General features: G+C 34.0%; 1 protein-coding gene across 8 annotated transcripts in view; it reads left to right on the top strand.

Annotated features, from left to right (window-relative positions):
* Positions 1-17,916, top strand: part of CEP128 (centrosomal protein 128) — a 329,036-nt gene that overhangs the window by 15,276 nt on the left and 295,844 nt on the right. For 7 of the 8 annotated variants that reach the window (XM_036218272.1, XM_036218269.1, XM_036218270.1 and 4 more), the window contains 4 exons: positions 1,685-1,846; positions 2,382-2,468; positions 13,891-14,017; positions 15,043-15,158. In XM_036218272.1, coding sequence (XP_036074165.1) covers positions 1,700-1,846; positions 2,382-2,468; positions 13,891-14,017; positions 15,043-15,158 — 477 coding nt within the window. In that variant the 5' untranslated portion in view covers positions 1,685-1,699. The remainder of the gene's footprint in view (positions 1-1,684; positions 1,847-2,381; positions 2,469-13,890; positions 14,018-15,042; positions 15,159-17,916) is intronic. The other variant, XM_036218273.1, reaches the window with a different exon arrangement.

The following is a 17,916-nucleotide window of genomic DNA, read 5'->3' as shown; positions in this document are numbered from 1 at the left end:
ATAATGGCAGGCACTCAGAAAATGTTGGGTCCTCCTGCTTTCATTAATGGAAAACATTGGAAAGTACTTTGACTTGGAATAATAGATTTTTAATCAGATGGCATAGATTTATGAGACACAGACGCAGAAATGATTTTCTAAGTTTAAATGGTAAATTTTATATTTAAGATCACTTTCTTTTTAACTTTATTCTTTAGGGGTTAAACAGTGTGATCCCACAAAAGGAAAGCCAAGCAATTGCTTCAGCCTTAGTTTCTTGTTCTTGTTTCCTGACGTGGGAGGGAGTTACATCATGGGCATTATACCTTTGTACTTGTAGACAGGAGAAGGGTGGCCAGAACCAGAGAAGTTAGGTGTGGGAGGAAGCTGCGAGGCTGGGGCAGAGGAGAGAGACCTGAGTCTGGCAGGGTGTTCTCTAGTCCTGTGTCAGCTAGTGTGCAGTTGGATATTGCGTCGATTCTTTTTTTGATGCTGTAGGGGCAGGCTCTATTTCACATTGAAGAACATAAACTCACAGCAAGGGTCTTTGCTTATTTATTTAGTTTTATTTTTTCTAATATTTCAAAAACATGAATGCTTTCATTTAATACTCTAGGATCTATACATATCTAGCAAATTTCCTTTATCTTCCCTTTAGATGCACTGTCATGTACTTCCCAGATGCATTCAGAATAAAGGTCCAAAAAGTCTAGAATATTCTAAATCAATAAAAAAGGTTTCATCATACTGGATTTAATAAACCAGAAAAAAAATCGCCATGTAGATTTTAGGAAGATTATAATAATTAATGTTAAAGGTTAAGTTAACCCCTCATTAAGCAGAAAATAGAATTTTTGGAATAGTCAATAAACTTTCACATTTGATCAATTGAGTTTTCTGATACTTCTTTGTCTCAAATACATTAATTTCTTCAATTTCTATAAAAGGTTTCAGAAACTCGATTTTGTCTTGCATGAAATAATTTCCTTTTGCATTAAATAGAAAATTGAGGTAATGTTGGAAAAAGGGCATATTTAGAGATTTTTTTACTGATGAAATTGTACTTAGGATGTTCGACTTTCTAATTTGGCAGAGGTGTCGTTGATGTCATCTTACATATTATTATAGAATGTGTATTTCTGTAATAGCATTTGTTTAATTCTACTATATTTTAAATTAAGTTGCACAAGCGTGTTCACCATACACTGAATGAGATTCTCTTATTTTAGGCCATTCTGTGTGTGTTGTATTTGTTTAAAGATGCAGCTGTCTGCATCTTACAGCTCAGTAGAATGGACATCAGACTAACATTGAGACTCGTAGGTCCTACAGGATCTCTTGCGTTTTTTTCATTATGGAGATACCAGTCTGTCTGTCCCATTTACCTGTTGGTAGGATTAAGTGAGATACTATATGTGAAAATGCTTTAAAATTTAGAAGCATTGCAAAGAAATAAGGATATTTGTTATTTGGAGTTGAAACAACAAAAATAATATTTGGGGAATTGCTCTCTTAAAGCAGAAAAAAATCAAAGGAAGGAGAACTACATAAGGAAGTGACTTATGTTTTTAAACTGTGTGTGTAGAAATTACAATATGCCAAAGGACAAATGTAATAAATACTTCAAAAAATAAATAGCTAGATTAAGTTCTTACTCTCATGCTCTTTGCCATTTGATTGACCATGGCCTGGATTTATTTTTAAGGATTTGTGTACATCAATGGCAGAATCCTCCAGTGATTCAGACCACTTCCGCTCTCGTGACCGATTGAGTCGATGGGCTGCCCGGTCAATACACAGGGAAATTCGAAGTCGTCCTACAGTAGATGTCACTGAAAAGGTCAACACTATAACGAGTACTTTACAGGTTAGTTTAGCTGTGGTTATATTTAATTGTTAAATAGTTTAAACTGAGTAATAGTTTCAGTTGGAGTATTAGTTTATTTTTGATACTGTAACAAATTACCACAAAACTAATGTCTTCAATAGCAGAAACTTATTTTCCTACAGTTTTATAGGTCAGACTGACACGAATCTCATTGGTCAAAAATTAGGATGTTGGTAGGGCCGCATTCCTTTCTGGAGGCCCTAGGGAAATAGCTGTTCTCTTGTCTTTTCTAGCTTTTAGAGGCTGCCCACATTTCTTGTCTTGTGGCCCCATCATCTTCAAAGCTAGAAAGGATGGTTGAATCCTCATATCTAATCACTCTGACTACCTCTTCTGTTTCCCTCTTCCACTTTTAGTGATGCCTGTGATTACATTAAGTATATTGATATCGACTTAACTATGATATAAATTATAACTTTTATGAATGATTGTCTTAGCTGTTTGACAAACTACTAAGACTGATTGGGAAAAACATTGTTTGGAACAGTTAACAAAGTCCATTTTCTTTTTCAAGGACACCAGTCGGAACCTGCGACAAGTAGACCAGATGCTTGGACAGTATCGAGAATATAGTAATGGGCAGGCGGGTGCTATAGAACACGTAAGAATGTTTCCATTTTTATATTTTCTCTTACCTACCTTTTTGGAAATGCAGAGTTGAGGAGTAGGGATGTGAGATAAAAGGAATAACCATTGTGAGTAGCTTTAGCTTTTAGACCGCTGTACTATTCTGTAGTTTAAATTTAGATTAGCTTGTCAGATGGATTGCTAAACAGTTTTTATTGGTTAGATTTTATTGAATTTGAAAGCTTTTGAGTCAGAGAGGGAAGAATTCAGGACCTGAATTAATCCGAGACTTACTAAATTTGGGCCACGGGTACCATGGGGAGTTAAGAATTTTAAGCATGGTTTATTTTAAAATAATACATCCTCATTGCTTAAATAGATAATAAAACTGCGGTCTCATCACCTTTTGAGCCCCACTCCAAAGAGCTAACAATTTTGACAGTTTCTTGTATATCTTCCTAAACATTTTCTATGCATGTATTAGCATACATGTGATGGCTTTAATAACTGGAATCATATATAATGTTATACAACTTTTTTCATTTAGTAATGTATATCATTTTTCATATATGACATATACCTCATTCTTTTGGACAGTTATATAATATTCTATAGTATAGATGTATCCAGTTTTTTTTGTTGTTGTAAATAATGCACCAATGTCCACTATGGTACACGTTTTCATGTACTCAAGTATGATTCCTAGGAGAAAATGGCTGGGTTAAAGGTTATGCACACTTACAAATCTAGTAGATATTTCAAAATTGTCCTCTCAAGGAAATACCAGTTTATACTTACTTCATATGGGAATGGAAGAAGAAAACATACCTCAGAATTCTGAAATGAAATGAATATTTCTTATTAATATTTTTCTAATCCTATCTCTGTTATTTCCTTCTTTTGAAATTTGTGAATTCATCTGTAAACTCTTGGAAACCCAATTAACTTTATTCCTTCATGTTTCCAATTATGAATATACACTCTGATAAGAAGACTAATATTACATTTGTACTATAACAATTGTTTTATATATATCTTCTGTACCGAATTGTCACATAACTTCCTAGTTGTAATTGATGATTTATTTGTACAAAAGAGAGGTATAGACATCATTATTTGCTTGTAATTGGAAGCTTATTGCTTGTGCGCAGGGAAACATATCTTCTCTCGTAAGGTTTTCTGTTAAATTTATTTAGAAAATAAACTTGGACTTCCTTGCAGCTATAAGATTTTTATGATTTATGACATATTTGATAGATGGACTATAGATTTTGTGTATTTGGGTAGCTCTTGGAGGCCGTAGATTTAACTACCTTATTAATAATGGTAGTTAATACTTTGCTTTTTAATTTATAAATGAAAAATTAAAAACATTATTAACTAATAGTGGAGAACAATTCTACTTTGTCATGTCAAATATTAGATGTTTGCTTATAATAGCCAATTTCCTTTGAATTTTGCCATTGGTAAATGAAATTATGTATTAGATAAACTTCTGTACAGACAAACATTTAAAGTACAAAATGTGTTCTGCTATGGCATTGAGCCTTTATGGTGGGCCTTAAGTTGGATAATACTGAACTCTGGGGGAGTGGTTTTATACATGGGAGGTAAATAATTTCAATGCATACTTCATTCCATCTGAGTTGTAAGTACATAGAATGCAAAGCCACTCATGTAAGAAAATACAACACAGGAAAGCAAGAGTCTTCGTTTTTGCTTCAGGCTGTTCCTTAGTCTGGTGTAGAGTTTCTTCCTTAGTTTCTTCAAATTCTTGTTCTGTTAGAACAGTTGGTCCTCAGCATCCTAGAGGAGTATATCACTCATTGCCTTATATTCACTCAATAGAGCAATGATCTTCATCCTGTCTCCTGTAAGTGAACCTGGGGAAGCATCTGCCATAATCTATACAGAGATGGGCAACTCGGAAAGAGTATTTCTCGCAAGTGATTCCGATGGGCTACTCAATGAAAATTGCTTTCTTAGCATTAAAATATTTACTGCCATGGAATATATCATACCTAAAAATGAGTATACGTAAGTGCCAACTGTCGTATGATTTATCTGAATCTTTCTATTTATATTCTTCGAGTCCTTTAAGTACATGGCAGTATTTACCATTTCTAATTTTGTTTTAATTAGTGTATTCTGTTTAGGGAGGAACCCCGAAGATCGATTTTTTTTCTTTTGAGACTGTAGAAAGTCATAAAAGTCTTCTTGCTATGGAACCTACTTTTTTTTCCAAACATCCTGTAATAGCTTAATTCATTTTAACCAATGTTCAACTGTTAAAAAATTTCTTTATGCTAAATATCCACTTCCTCATTGAAATTAGCATTTCTTTTTTTAAAATATAAGATATTTTCTAGAAAATGAGACCAACTCTTTTGCTTTAGGGTAGACAAGAACTTTTATTATTAACTTAAATTTTATAAGTGATTCCATTGCTAAGCCTTAGGAAATAAGTATAAGTGATATATATATGCTTTTAAATATTTATTTTATTGGGATTTAATTTTGTGAACATAATTTGCCAATGGATGAGGGGGGAAGATGAATATCTGATGGAGTGTTTTCCTCCTGAGATGATTTCTCTCCCCCAACAAGAGAACTGCGAGAATCCTTCCTGTTGGTTTTGTAAGTCCTAAGGGTCCAGAGTCGCGTTGGCTCACCTTTTTGACTCCTTTTCTTTGAGTTGTACGTAATTTCACCAGTGTTCCCTTGAAGTCTACTGTCATACAAGTCATCAGTATTACGGCTGGTACAGTGTGGAGAATGAGAGATGGAGCACATTCAGAAACCTAACTGGGAAGGAATCTGGTGCTGAGCTAGAATTGGCATTGACGGATTGTCACGGTGGGCAGTTTTGGCTGCCCCTTAGGCAGTGTGGTGGATTCTGCAATTTACCCACACCATCTATTTTTCCCTTTTTCCAAAGTAACAATCATTCATTTTTCACTGGCCTTTCTTGCAGTCTTTCTGGCCAATGAGCCATTTAGTTGGATAGTATGACTTCGGGTCTTTGGACACAGTGAACTTTATGAAACCGTTAGGAAGTGTTAACCTGAATTATTTATCATGCTGTCAATTTATTGGGAGGTCTGAGAACAGTTGAGTCAAAGAGGACCTGTGGGGAAGGTTTCATTTGAAAGCTTACTTTGAAGATAGTGAACATATCATACTCCCATGTTAAATAATGCAATTGATTAGCTTAGTGTTTAGAGTATTTCCAGAGCTGTGTGTACCTTTTCATGAGATAACAGGGTCTGTTTTTGTGTTAATGCTCTGAATATGGAATGCCCTCAAAAAAGATTATTTAACATAAAAACTTAATACCTTCTGCAGTAGAAATATGGACTGAGGCTAAAGTAGTTAATATTGGGTATAAAAGAAAAATACAGTTCCATTGATTCAAATTAGCTGATACATTCATTTTTAAGGTAAAGATTGTTTAAAATATAGTAATATCAAATTCGACTTTAGAGGCTTGTATTAATAGGTAATTTTTCTTCTAATTGAGTACTGTAATTAAAATTTCCCTTTGGGAGTAATAGGATCTTACCATATGGCACATGAACTTCGGAAGAGTTTGAATTTTAAATAATACAGTCCAGGTTTTTCTTATATTTAGTGAGTTTCAGTTGTGAAACATACTAGTGACACCCCAGAAAGATAACGTAAAAGGTTTAGAGCCTGGCACAAGCCACCTGTAATATCTCAAAGCTATAGACATCAGCCTCTTACTCTCTGGCTGAGTAAAGGTGAGAACTGGTCACAGTCTTTTAATAATTTTAGTGTTAAGTAGTAAGAGTATATGGGTAAGAAATTATAATCAAATTCTATTGGGGCCTTCTTTTTGTAAACATGTTTCAGATCTTTGGAATTAGGTTCTTAGAATCTTACATTTAAAATTTTATTATAAGTCTTTCATGAAACTACTGGACAGGAGAATAATTTGGACAGGATTTTACTTTAAGGATAGTGGAAAAATGTAGATTTTTGAGTCAGACTTCAAACTGAATCTTTTTTTTTTTTTTTTTTTTTCTGTTAGATACCACTCTGACTTTGGGCAAATTACTAAACCTTTTTGAACTATAGTTTCATCATCTTATAAATGAATATAATTATATAAACCTCATAACATTTATTGAAGTGGTTACACTGTTCTAGACACTTGCTAAACATTTATGTTCTCTTTATTTCTTTAATCCATCCAATAATCTTCCTACCTTTGATCATTTGCTATGTTCTTAATATAGTATTTGGTACATTATAGGTTCTCCGTATGTGTTACTTCCCTTTCGTTGAGTTCATTGGCCTAACTTCAGTTTCATGAGTGTATTATCATGACTATAAACAACATGATGCATTGCAACATTCGCAGTGATATGTGTATCTGATTATTTTGCTAGCCAAAGTACATGCTAAATTGCATAGCATACAAAATAATGCTTTTTCTTCCTCTTATGTTTATGAGTAAATTGTCCACCCAAAATACAATCAGAGTGCCTTCTATTTTCTGTGAGTGCTATTTATTGACATTCAAAATATTCTGTTGAAATATTTAAAAATTCTTTTAAAACTGTGGTTAAATGTCTGTTATATGGCTTTGAATATATGAGATTTCATTTAAAACCAGAATAGTTACATAAATAAAAATGATATCATTCGAAAGGGATTTTTAAATTTCAGAAATTAATTATTATGGGCTTATGTTTCTGTAAATCAGCATATGGAGAGAGGTTAGACATAGCTAATGATTTTTGGGTAAATAAAATAGCAGCAGCCATTTTAAAAATACATTTTAGCAACAGATGGTGGGACCAGAAAAGTGCGCAAACCATAAATTTTCACTCCCGTTTCATTTTATAAAACTCCTTTCCCCTTTCTCCTCCTCTTCCTCCATCTTATCTCTCCTTTTAATAGCAGAAAATATGTAGACTGTAAGGAACCAGAATAGAACTGATAAAATTAGCTCTACAACCAATCTATTTTGCAGTTTGTGCTACATCAGCCTTGGCATTTGATAGAGAAACAGGTAGCGAAGGAAGGACAAGTACTTAACAATTAAAGTGCCCCTGGATGACAGGCAGTGTCATCTTGGATAAAATATTTGAAGTGACTTCTTTTCTACCTCTGTTTTTTACCTGGATTTTGGCAAGCCGACCCTTAACATTTGTAAATTGAAGTACTTCAATTTTGTTTTGATGTCAATATCATGTATATATATATATGTATACACACACATACATACACACATATATATACACACACATGTGTATATATAAATACAAACTTAAACACCAACTGTCTGCATGGTCACCAGTGCTGTATATATACATTGTGAATGTTTGCTAAGTACTTTAGTGTCAGGTGAAAGCAAAACTGAATAGGGAGACAAAGTATTTAGATGTTTCTAATTTATGATCAGCTGTGCAGCTACCTGCAGTTATCTGTACATGACCAAAGTTGCATGTGTTTCTTTATAATCTGTTTTAGGGGATTTATTTTCTTAGTATGAAAATAAGGGACAATTTAGTGTAAGTATCTGAAGAAACTAAATGGGATCTCTAAATGGTTTATAAAATTCAAGCCTGCTTTAAATTGCAGCATTTAGAATTTTTCCAAGGTTGTTGCTGGCTTGCTTTCTTTTTTTCTTTTTTTTTTTTTGAGTTATGTTTTCATTTCTGTGGAGGCTAATTATTTGATGAGCATGTGGTAGCTACTACATTTATGTGTGAGTAATCACTATTTCTAGTTTATTTTTATTATGGTCTTTGGGGAATAATGGTAGATATCTTTTAAGAATTTCCTAATGATTATTTTTAGTGCAATTTTTTTTTCTTTCATAATGAGCTTAGTCAAGGATGGGATTAGTTTTGTTGAGATTGTGAATTTGTGACATAACACTGGTTATTAGTGAAACAGTTACCAATGTTATATATTGACTAAGGAAGTTCATGCATGTGATTTATTTTTTGCCATTTCTTGTCTTATTGAAGCCAAATTTTATTGAATAATTTATTTCTTAGGCATTCCTAATACTCTCTGTGGAGTTAGTGCCTAGTTTTCTACCTGTTTACTGTTACTTGGAAACCTTCTTCTGAGGGTCTGGTCAAGGAGCATGCTATTATGAATTTTGAAAAGTCAGTATTTTTTCTTAACAAAAAAAACCCCAAACCAAAAAAGCCAGAGTTCCAATCCCAGGTGAGATGGAATTAGCATATTCCTCCACCGAACGTGGCTATGAAACTCCTGCTGAATGCATGGAGTAGTGATTCTAAGACTCTGAAAAGTAAACACAGCGGTCCTTATTTTCATTGTGCATGAATTGCATTACTCCCGTTTGGTCAGCTAACACCAGTGTGCAAACAACAGAATTCAAATGTCAGTTAACACAGTATATTAACTGCGAGTAATTCCATCATAAAGCACAACCGTTGTCGCTGACTCTTCCATCCACATGTTACTATGAAAATAGCAGATCACTGCTTTTGAAGTCTGTTGCTGATTGGTCACAGTGAAAATGTATAGTTGTGTTATGTCCTTGTCTCCCAATGATAAAACTGCGTGCTATTTTACAAAAACTAACAGAAGAAAGAATTGGTCAACAAAGATGAAGGTACATTAAAAAAATGAATAGTGATATGCAGGAAGTGAAATTTGCATGGCATTATGAAAGAATTGTATGTGGAAAGAAGAAAGAGGTGATTGTGGGAATGTTGACATTGTTGCCATTCAAGGGTCATTATCTAAGTAACCAGAGAAATTCAGTGATGGCATTTTTAGGGAATGACAAACTCTAAAGAGCTTCTCCAGATTAAAACATCCCATTCCTTTATTCCATTTATTTTTGTTCGTTCATATCCTATAATCATCATAATAACAACTACCGTTTACTGAACAAATAAATCTTTGGTAAACTAGGCATTGTTTTAATTATTTATTGTTCTAATTATTTATTGCCTTATTCATCCTCAACATAAAACATATGTGAAAGTTATTATCTGACACAGTGTGAAAAATGTGGACAGGATCAGAGGCAGAAGCAGAAGCAAAAGTAGTATAGTTGAGGAAAGCGTTGTCAAGCATTTTTCAAAAAAATGAATCATAATGTTTTTAATGATCACATTCATATTTGAAGTACCCATTGCTGCTTGGATGATCTGCTTTCATAGATTTGGTTTGCAGTCTAGTCTGTTCTTTTGAGTTATATACTTAAAAAAAAAAGTCATTGAACTTGACCTGTATTTTGTTTCTAATTAGAGTTTTTCAGATAGAGACATCACAGGGCTTTCAGAGATCTCCATGAGAATTTTATAATTTGGTATTTTATTTTAATGTTAACCTAAAAGTTTACATAAGTTTTACAGAATTTCACTTACTGGTTTCCAAAATCAGCATGGTTCCCTAGCACTCTCTAGTGGTGACCAGTGACTCTTTTTCTCCCTGAGTTTCACAAACTCACAAGTTTATTCATTAATTAAGTGCTTTAATCCGTTGTAGTTAATATTTGATGCTCACATTATATTTGGCTGGAGGGAGCCTACCCATCTTGACTTCTAAGTTTAGAAGCATGTCGTGACTACCTTGTAAACAAGTGTTGTCAATCAATTTCATGTTTTATTTGTATTCGTACTGGTGCGTTGTAGTAGTGCTTTTGGTGTTTTAGTCTAAATCAAATGAATAGAGATAAAAGAATGGATCTCAAATGTAAATGATGCATTTATATCAAGTTATGGTGAAAATATGTCAGCATGTTCTGTGATGCTGGTTTTACAGTATTTCGGATGTGGGAAAAGGGATTGGGGGAAATGGAATCATCACTTGGTAGGTGGAGAGGCAGTCATGCCAGACTGTAAGCATCTGCCACTGGAGTCAGTACCACGGTCTTGTGTGAAACATTGATTTAGTTTCAGCACAATAGAATGCTAAATAATGTTAAATTGAGTTTTATTAGTGTTCTTTTGTTTTCGTTTAATTTCAAGTTTGGTTTGCTTTTGCACCTAGATAAGAGTTATAATCTTAAAGACTTAAAACCAACCCTTATTATTTTATATCTTTTTATCTCTTTGTTTTTGTGCTTCAGGAGTGATCAAATTCATTTCATACATCATGATTAGATTTTGTGCATTATCTGTTTTGCTATTGCTACTTATAAGTGTACATTTTAATTCTGTTACATTTTGAGTTTTATATCTTAGGTGGAGGACCTGTTTTTGTTTGGTAGGAATAATTAAATCTTTATTCCACTTATTAATGTTTTACATTTCATTTTTTGGTCTTTATATATTAGCCTATTCATCTGTTCAGTGCTTTATGATATATATTTTTTAAAGCTTTAAAATGAAGTTGCCAAATAGTTTGTCTAACTTTTTATCTTATTTCTGAAATGATTAATTTTCAACATCTGTTATTCCTCCTAGATTTTGGGATAATGTATTATTTCTCTTATTCTGCAATATTTTTCCATATGTTCCATGGTGGCTTTTTTCTTCTTCTTCTTTTTTTTTCTCTCTCTTGTTAGCAGGGAGTGTGTGTGTTGTGTGTGCATGTGTGAATTTATTTTATTCATCAGCTTTTAGTTACAGCTCAGAATTTGTTAGCAAATAAGCCTACATAAAATGGATGCTGGCAAGCCTTGCTTCTGGCATTGATAGATAAGATTATTTTGGTTCAGTTCTCCTACTCTGAACAACTAGAAAGGCAAAAAAAGAAAAAGAGTAAAAAATAATAATGTGAACCCTTCAGAGACCTACTAAGGTAGTGAGGAATTTTGTAGTGAAAATCTGGCAACAATAGGAGTCCAGAAGGATGAGTCCTATATTTGGGACTCTTTTCTTCCTTCAAGGCAGTAGCTGATTTCAAAAGAGGTAGCTTAGAAGCAGAGGGATAGGATCAGAGCTATCAAGAGACTCAAGAGGTTAGGGGGATCACAACTGGAGTCCAGGAACCCTCTAGCTTTCAACTGAGACTCCAGAGGGTGATAGCTAGGAGAAGTGAAAAGAAAAGTGATCAACTGAAAATAAACCAGCCCTCATGGGGACAGAATCCTAGCTTTGAATCATCTCAATTCCTGATTGGATTAAGGCAAGTTGAGATTCCTCGGGACTCTAGCCTGACTTCCCTCTAGAAGCAAAATTAAATCCCTCCTGAAGAAGTCATCACCATGAGCTTTCAATGATCTCTACAATTTTTCATATACGATGTCTGTCACCTGATTAAAAAAATACCTAGGCATAAGAAAACATAAGAGGTGACTGAAAACCAAGGGAGACAACAGACAATAGAAAGATACATTAATATGATTAATATGTTTAAGAAATAAAAGGACAAGTGTGAGAATTCTAATGAAGAACTGGAAACAATAGAAAAGAACCAAATGAAAATTACAGAAATGGAAGAATTTAATTAAAACAAACAAATCCATTCATTAAAACCCTCAACAGATGGACTAAGCAGCAGTTTTTACACAGCTAAGGAGAGAATTAATGAATTAAAAGTTAGGTCAGCATAAGATATCCAAAAAGAATGGAGGAAGGAAGGAAAGGATGAAAAATACGAAAAAGAGCATAGAAGACATTTGGTAAAAAGCTGTAATTTAAATGCATCTGGACTTTTCAGGAGAGGGGAGAAAGAATAGGGTAGCAGTAATGTTTGAAGAGATGATGGCTGAGAACAAATAATACATGAAAAATATCGAGCTATAGATTCCATGATCTGAGTCAAAAACGGGATAACTACAAATAAATATTAGAGTAAAACCATTGATGATCAGAGTCAAAGAGAAAATCTTAAAAATAACCAGCGCTAAAAAGAACAATAATAAGAAATGACAGCTGACTTTGCTTCCGAAAGCACAGTGATAGCTTAGCTTGAAAGATGTGAATAATAAAGATAAGCACAAGGAAGGATAATAGAGCTAGTTCTGCCACTGCTAACTTGTGTGACATAAAATTGCTTTACATTTCTAGTCCTTTTCTCATGTTACAGTTTGGATTTGAGTTGTTTTTGTTTGTTTGTTTGCTTTTTTAAACTTTAACGTCATTTAATTTTGTTCTGAGCCTTTGTCATAGATTACTGATATACTGTTTTGTGTTCATTGTGTAAGGCCTCTGGTCTACGTAATATGTTAGCTACAGTTCTCTTTTACTTGTATGTAGATTACTCTCAAGATAGACGTTGATTCTTACAGGCCTCATCTGTATGCTTCCGTGGATTGATAGGCTGGTTCTTCAGCCGTTAGCCACTCAGGCAGGTTGATATTGCACATCTCCCAACTTAGGGAAGCAGAAGAGAGAGGATGTAGAAACATTAGCCTTTTTTTTTTTTTTTTCCAGAAATAAGAGCAAAATAGGAGTAGAGTCCTACAATTCTAACTCTATTATTTTTAATCCAGACTTTCTTAGCCTTGTTGGTTCAGAAGACCACAATCCACATAACTAAAATGAAAAAGGATTCGCTATTCTGTAATCCATCCTTTCCCCTCAACTGAGGCTACTTCCTTTCTGCATAGCTCACCAAGGAAATCGACTCGTTCTCGCCATAAGTAATGTTCTGCCTTTTCATTCTGGCTGAATTTAGGTAACCCTGTCTTCTCAATCAGTTGTTTTGTTTTGACATTTACTTTAACAAGTTCTAGATGACTTGTATGGGTCCATGCATTATTTTTATTAATATTATTTCTTATTCATCCTTCCTTAGGTAAGATGTCTAGACCTGAACTTTTCTCCTTGTTCCCTTGAGTTTTAGTTTAGTCCTCTTTTCAGGTCTATAGCTGTGTCCAGATCTGGACATTATTTCACTATTTAGCATGTTTTTATTTAATGTAGCTCTTTAGGTCTAAAAACATGTCTTCATATATCCTCTGCTGTCTGACTTCCTAATAATCTGAAGAGAGCATTGGATAACTGTGATCTCTAGTATGTACAAACAGTCGGACATCTGTCCACACAGTTTCCTGGGATTTTAAATCTTTGAAAGAGATGTTCTGGTATAGAGTTGGGTAGTACACATTGTTTCAGTAGCAGCAGTCACTGTTCAGTTTCCTGCTTGTTGCAGGCCTGGGGTTTCTGAAGGAATGGTTAGACGGCAGGAGGATTTTCTCTCTTTTCAGATGTCTTAGCCTTGTTAAGTTTCTAACCATGGGGGGCGCATCAGTTAGATGTTGCAGTCTGGTTTTGTAAGCGCTTAGGTAGTAGACATCTCTTTTACATTCTAGTAATAGAAAGATGGAATAGGTAGTGACAGATGCTGTTTAAAACCAGATGTTAGAATTGGCTCTTAAAATATTTGTTTACTATTTTTATATTTCCTAACACAGTTCAAATTTTCTCTGATATAAATTCTCTTTGGGAAACCAGATATTTTAGGAAATAGCTTTAAAAATGTCTAGTCTATTTGTATTTGGAAGTTTAAAGAGAATAAATCTCTCTTCATTATATTGTTTAATTTAGTTAAAAGAAAGCTTGGAACAATCAATAGGCCAACTGAGGAGTCAACGTTTATTGAGAAACTCAGGAGGGAGAAGTGTTTCTGTTACGAGTCTGAGTGCAAGTGACCTTGATGGTGCCACTGTGACAGGTAAACTCTATGGATGTTCAGAAAACCCTTTTTTGCTTTAAAAATATTCCCGAAGTACATATTGAATACATTTATTCTTTGGACAGATACGACCCATACATAAAATCATACAAATGAGGTGTTAGAAGTTGTAGGCAAGGATTTTACAGTGAATATTCGAATATGTTTAACGACACTTTGTTACCCTGAGTCTATTAGTTTTTTCTTATCAGACTGCATAGACCACGCAGAGCTTTATCTGACAAAACTTGGATTTAATCGTCTGCCACCAGTCAGAACAAACACAAAAATAGGATTTACTATGCGGTATTCATTCTGAGTTAGAAGTGTTGTCCTAGTTTCGTAGTTTTTCAAATATCTGATTATGAAATATCCTATAACACTTGTTAAGAGCAGGTGAACTTTATGCTTTGTGTGCAGCTAGAATTCAATGGCTAGATTAAAGGTGATAACATTTTGTCAGTAATTAATTTTACTTATACTTTCCTACAGCACAGACATTCATGTTTGAATACAAAAGACAGAATAGAATAGAGAAGTCTGCAATGAAGAGAGGTGATTTAGATAGAGAGAAAATTAGTAGCCAACATTAATATTGCTATTGATCATAATAATAATGATTAAAAATTAGACACAATTAGCTGTTCTTTATGTACTTAGTTTATTGAGTTTTAAATACCATTCATATTTTAGATTAATTTGTTACTTGAAAAATTCTGTTAATATTTTTATTATTTTAGGGAGTCATAAAAGTTACTTTTATTTAGCAATTATTTTTTATATGAGAAAATTTATATTGCTTCTTTGAAAAGTATAGCAAATTAGAATTTTTTACTTTTTCCATTTCCAGCTTTTATCTGTTCATTTTATCTGCTTTAAGAGCAAGATTAATGCCAATTTTGTAGAATTTTAAGGGTACAAGTGTATTTCATGTCTGCTGTGTATTTACTGAATAAAATTTTAGAATGTTTCTTCTCATGCAGTGTTTTTATCCTTTTCCTTTTCCTTTTCTTTCATTTGTAAAGAAAGCCATTATCCACCTACCTCACCTCTCAAGGACTATGGGGATCAACAGGGAAGTAAGCGAATTAGATCCAGAACTGGTGTCCGATTTCTTCGGGAGACTGAGGACATGGGCCAGGTACTTTGTACCATTCTGTATTCCTTACATTTCTATGTAGATGACTGACACTTGAATTTTATGTCTATATTTTAACCAAGAGTTTCATCATCAGTAACTTTGTATTGATATTTCTTAAACCAAATAAACTATTTTATTTTCAATGTACTAATCATCATCATACATTTATTTTTAATGTTGTTATGGAGACTTCTATTTTGTAGAACAGATGAAAAGGAGTTTTTTGGACATGTGTTGTTTCCTTGTTCAGGCGCACTCTTCTGTTAGCCCTGCTGAGTCAGCCACTTTCTAGTTGGTAAAGTTTGGTTTGGTATGAACAAGTTAGTCCTTGTGTGGTTAGCCTATTGATTTTTCCATTAATGTTTTTCTGATTGTTAAATCATCAGTGGAGCCATTTTCTATTAAGCAAAAAATTCCATACTTTTTCTATGTATTCACTAAATATTTCACAAGTATCAGTTGTATGGACATATTTCTTTTTTTGCTTCTTTAATTTCTCTCTGCAAGAGCGGAATAAACATTATTTTATTTTTTTATTGTTGGTTTCCTGGGTAGCTAAATTAATTAGATAAGGGCTAGGGGATATTGCTGACTTTGATATCTTTGTAGGACTGAGGATTCAAAGTTTGTAGGGATACTCATCTGTATAGCTTCTGCTTGTTACAGCATAAGATAAAGAGATAACAGAACCAAGCGCATTAGAAGACACCTCGTAAAAACTTTTCTTTGACTGTGTTATTTTTTTGGTAGGTGTAACTTGCTTGAATTATGTTATTAAACCTAGAGTAGAGAACGGTATGCTAACACAACTCATTTACTCTTTCATTCTATTTATTTAGTGCCTCTGTCCTGGGAAAGCGCTTGTGATTGGAAACAGTGATGAGCAAAAACCATGTTGTGTTTTTTAATTTTATTTTTTATTTTTTTACGGAACTTATAATCTAGAGTGGGAGCTAGCTATTAATCAAATAAGTACATAAATATATCCATAATTATGTGCCGAGTTGCATGCCGTAACAGAAAGAAGCATAGGGGTATGGGAATGTATAGTAGAGGAGCTGCCAAGTAAGGGAAGGCTTCTCGAAGAATGGCTGATCGAGCTGAGATCCAAAAGTTAAGTACAAGTTATTTGAGGTAGAACAAATACCTTGGTGGGAAGGAAGGTAGCACCTGTGAGTAATTTCAAGAGGGCCATGTGGCTAAAGAAGTATGAAGCACTGAGACCATACACAGCTTTGTAAGAAGGGGACAATTATTTTGAAATGATCACTCTGGCTCTAGTGTATAAAAAGGAGTCAGTGTAGGCAAACCAATTAGGAATATATGGCTATGTTCTGGGTCTGAGATGATGCTCATGTGGGTTAGGATCAACAGAGAGAAGAGAGTGGATTTAAAAGCTTATTTGGTGGACAAATGAAAGTTCTTGAAGATGAAATAAACATTTGGCAAGGGTGGGAATGGGTGAAATGGAGGTGTCCAAGATGAGTTCTAGGATTCTGGTTTGCAAAACGGGAAAACGATGATGGCAAAACCTAAGCGAATGGTCTCTTGTTCATCCACTATGTTACCTCCACTCCTTTCTTTTTAATTGTTTTGCAATTTAACTTAATTTTCTCAGCCTGACCTTTCGCTCCACATGACTGTGTGCTTTCTTAATGCTCTGGTGCATTGTTTGTGGCTTTGTTTATGTATCTGTCTCCCATGTTGAATTGTGAGCTACTTGTTTCCCAGTATAGCTGTCGGCATTGATTAGTTGCCCAATGTACACTTGTTGAATCAACTTGTTTCTATGAGTCTATGTAACTTAAAATATCTACCTTCCTATCTCTGTCTGTCTGTCCGTCCGTCCGTCCATCCATCCATCCATCCATCCATCCATCCATCCATCCATCTATCCATCTATCTATCTATCTATCTATCTATCTATCTGTCTATGTGTCTATTATTTATTTCTTATGATGGTGACATTGGTTAATGAAATCTAGTAAGTTTCAGGTGTAGAGTTCAGCACTAAGGTGTTGTGTTTGTGTGCGTAGGTGTATATATATAAATGTTACATTGTGTGTTCACCGCTCTCACCACATATTTGACCCCTTTTACAACTTAAAAATTTTAAATTATAAATTATAGCATATACATACATGTGTAGCACAAATATTTACAATTAAAAGTATAATCATTTGAATGAAAATCTGTGTAATCACCACCCAGGCCAAGAAATAGAGTATTACGATATCCCCTAAACCTCTGTTACGCTCCTCCTTTCCCCAAGGGCGATCAACTACTCTGACTTTTATGTTAATCATTATCTTGTTTTTAAAAGAAATATTTTTATTATTTACATCATGTTTAATATTTTCTGCTTTTAAACTTTAAAGAAATGAAATAATACTGTATGTCTTTCTTTTTAATTTTCCCCCCCATTTGATGTTTTTGACATTCAACCTTACTGATGTATAGGCAGGTTTGATCATTTCATCATTGTCATTGCTGTATGATACTCCGCTGGAGGACTATATCACGTTTTATTTATATCCATTCTCTTCTTAATGGACTTTCGGTTTGTTTTCAGTGTTCTGATTATGAAAAGTGCTGCTTTAAACATTCTTGTATGTGGCTCCTGATGCACGTGGCCAAGAGCTTCTCTGCAGCATGGGTTGGACCCACTGTAGCAGGCGGCCCAGTTGAATAAAGTTCTGTTGAAACACAGTCATGCTCATTTGTTTAAGGCTACTTTTACACCATAATGGCAGTGTTG

Source organism: Rousettus aegyptiacus, unplaced genomic scaffold (genome assembly GCF_014176215.1).
Source record: "Rousettus aegyptiacus isolate mRouAeg1 unplaced genomic scaffold, mRouAeg1.p scaffold_m13_p_3, whole genome shotgun sequence".
In the NCBI taxonomy this organism is placed as follows: Eukaryota; Metazoa; Chordata; class Mammalia; order Chiroptera; family Pteropodidae; genus Rousettus; species Rousettus aegyptiacus.
This window is presented reverse-complemented; position numbering and strand designations above follow the sequence as displayed.